The sequence below is a fragment of the Sinocyclocheilus rhinocerous genome, unplaced genomic scaffold (genome assembly GCF_001515625.1).
Source record: "Sinocyclocheilus rhinocerous isolate Xijiao unplaced genomic scaffold, SAMN03320098_v1.1 scaffold3117, whole genome shotgun sequence".
Taxonomy (NCBI): domain Eukaryota; kingdom Metazoa; phylum Chordata; class Actinopteri; order Cypriniformes; family Cyprinidae; genus Sinocyclocheilus; species Sinocyclocheilus rhinocerous.
In genome coordinates, this window is record NW_015629109.1 from 897,179 (window position 1) to 898,190 (window position 1,012).

Below are 1,012 nucleotides of genomic sequence, written 5' to 3' on the forward strand. Positions count from 1 at the left end.
AGTGAATGAAGGTATGATAAAAAAAACTCTATTTTAAATATGACATCAAAAAAATCTTTATTAATACAGAACCAAACATCACAGAACTCCACTTTCTCACACTCTCTCATTCACTGTCTCCTTCTCTTCGTCTACAGGCTCCAACTATTCCAGTCCGTCGTTGGATCCAGTCCCCAGTCTGAATGAGGACGAGCGTGTGGGGGGCGGGGGTGGGGTGCTGGGTCTTGCACCTGAACACATTCCCACCCCTGGCGCCCCCATCAGCTGGCAGGCAGCCATCGACGCGGCACGGCAGGCCAAGCTGATGGGCACCACCGGAGCCCCGATCTCCACTGTGAGCTCCACGCAGCGCAAACGCCAGCACTACACCAAACCCAAGAAACAGGCCAGCACTGCCTCCACGCGCCCACCCCGAGCCCTTCTCTGCCTAACTCTTAAAAACCCCATCCGCAGGGCGTGCATCAGTATCGTGGAATGGAAGTATCCTTTACTGAACTCTGACCTGCTTGTTATATATATATATACACACTACTGTTCAGAAGTTTGGGGTCGGTAACATTTTGAATGTTTTTGAAAGGAGTCTCTTATGCTCACCAGGACTGCAATAAAAACAGTACTATTATGAAATATTATAAAAAATTAAAATGAATGTTTTCTACTTTAATACATTTTTTCTAAAATATAATTTATTTCTGTGATGGCAAAGCTACATTTTCAACAGCCATTACGCAAGTTTTCAGTGTCACATGATCCTTCAGAAATCATTCTAATATGCTGATTTGCTGCTCAAGAAACTTTACATATTATTAATGTTGAAAACAGTTGTGCTGCTTAATAATTTTTAAGGAAATCTTGTGGACTACCGTTGTTTTTAGAGTTCTAGAGCACAGCATTTTTTGAAGTAGACCTTATGTGACAATGTAAACATTTTTACTGTCACATTTGATCAACTGAATGCATCCTTGCTGAATAAAGGTATTGATTTTTTTCAAAGATGTAAATATTACTGACC

At 41.7% G+C, this 1,012-nt stretch overlaps 1 protein-coding gene across 1 annotated transcript in view; it reads left to right on the top strand.

The window, feature by feature from the left end:
* Positions 1-223: 223 nt before the first annotated feature.
* The window catches only part of LOC107738824 (voltage-dependent L-type calcium channel subunit alpha-1C-like), a 91,291-nt gene continuing 90,502 nt past the window's right edge, over positions 224-1,012 (top strand). The window contains exon 1 of the mRNA XM_016550705.1: positions 224-480. Coding sequence (XP_016406191.1) covers positions 305-480 — 176 coding nt within the window. The 5' untranslated portion in view covers positions 224-304. The remainder of the gene's footprint in view (positions 481-1,012) is intronic.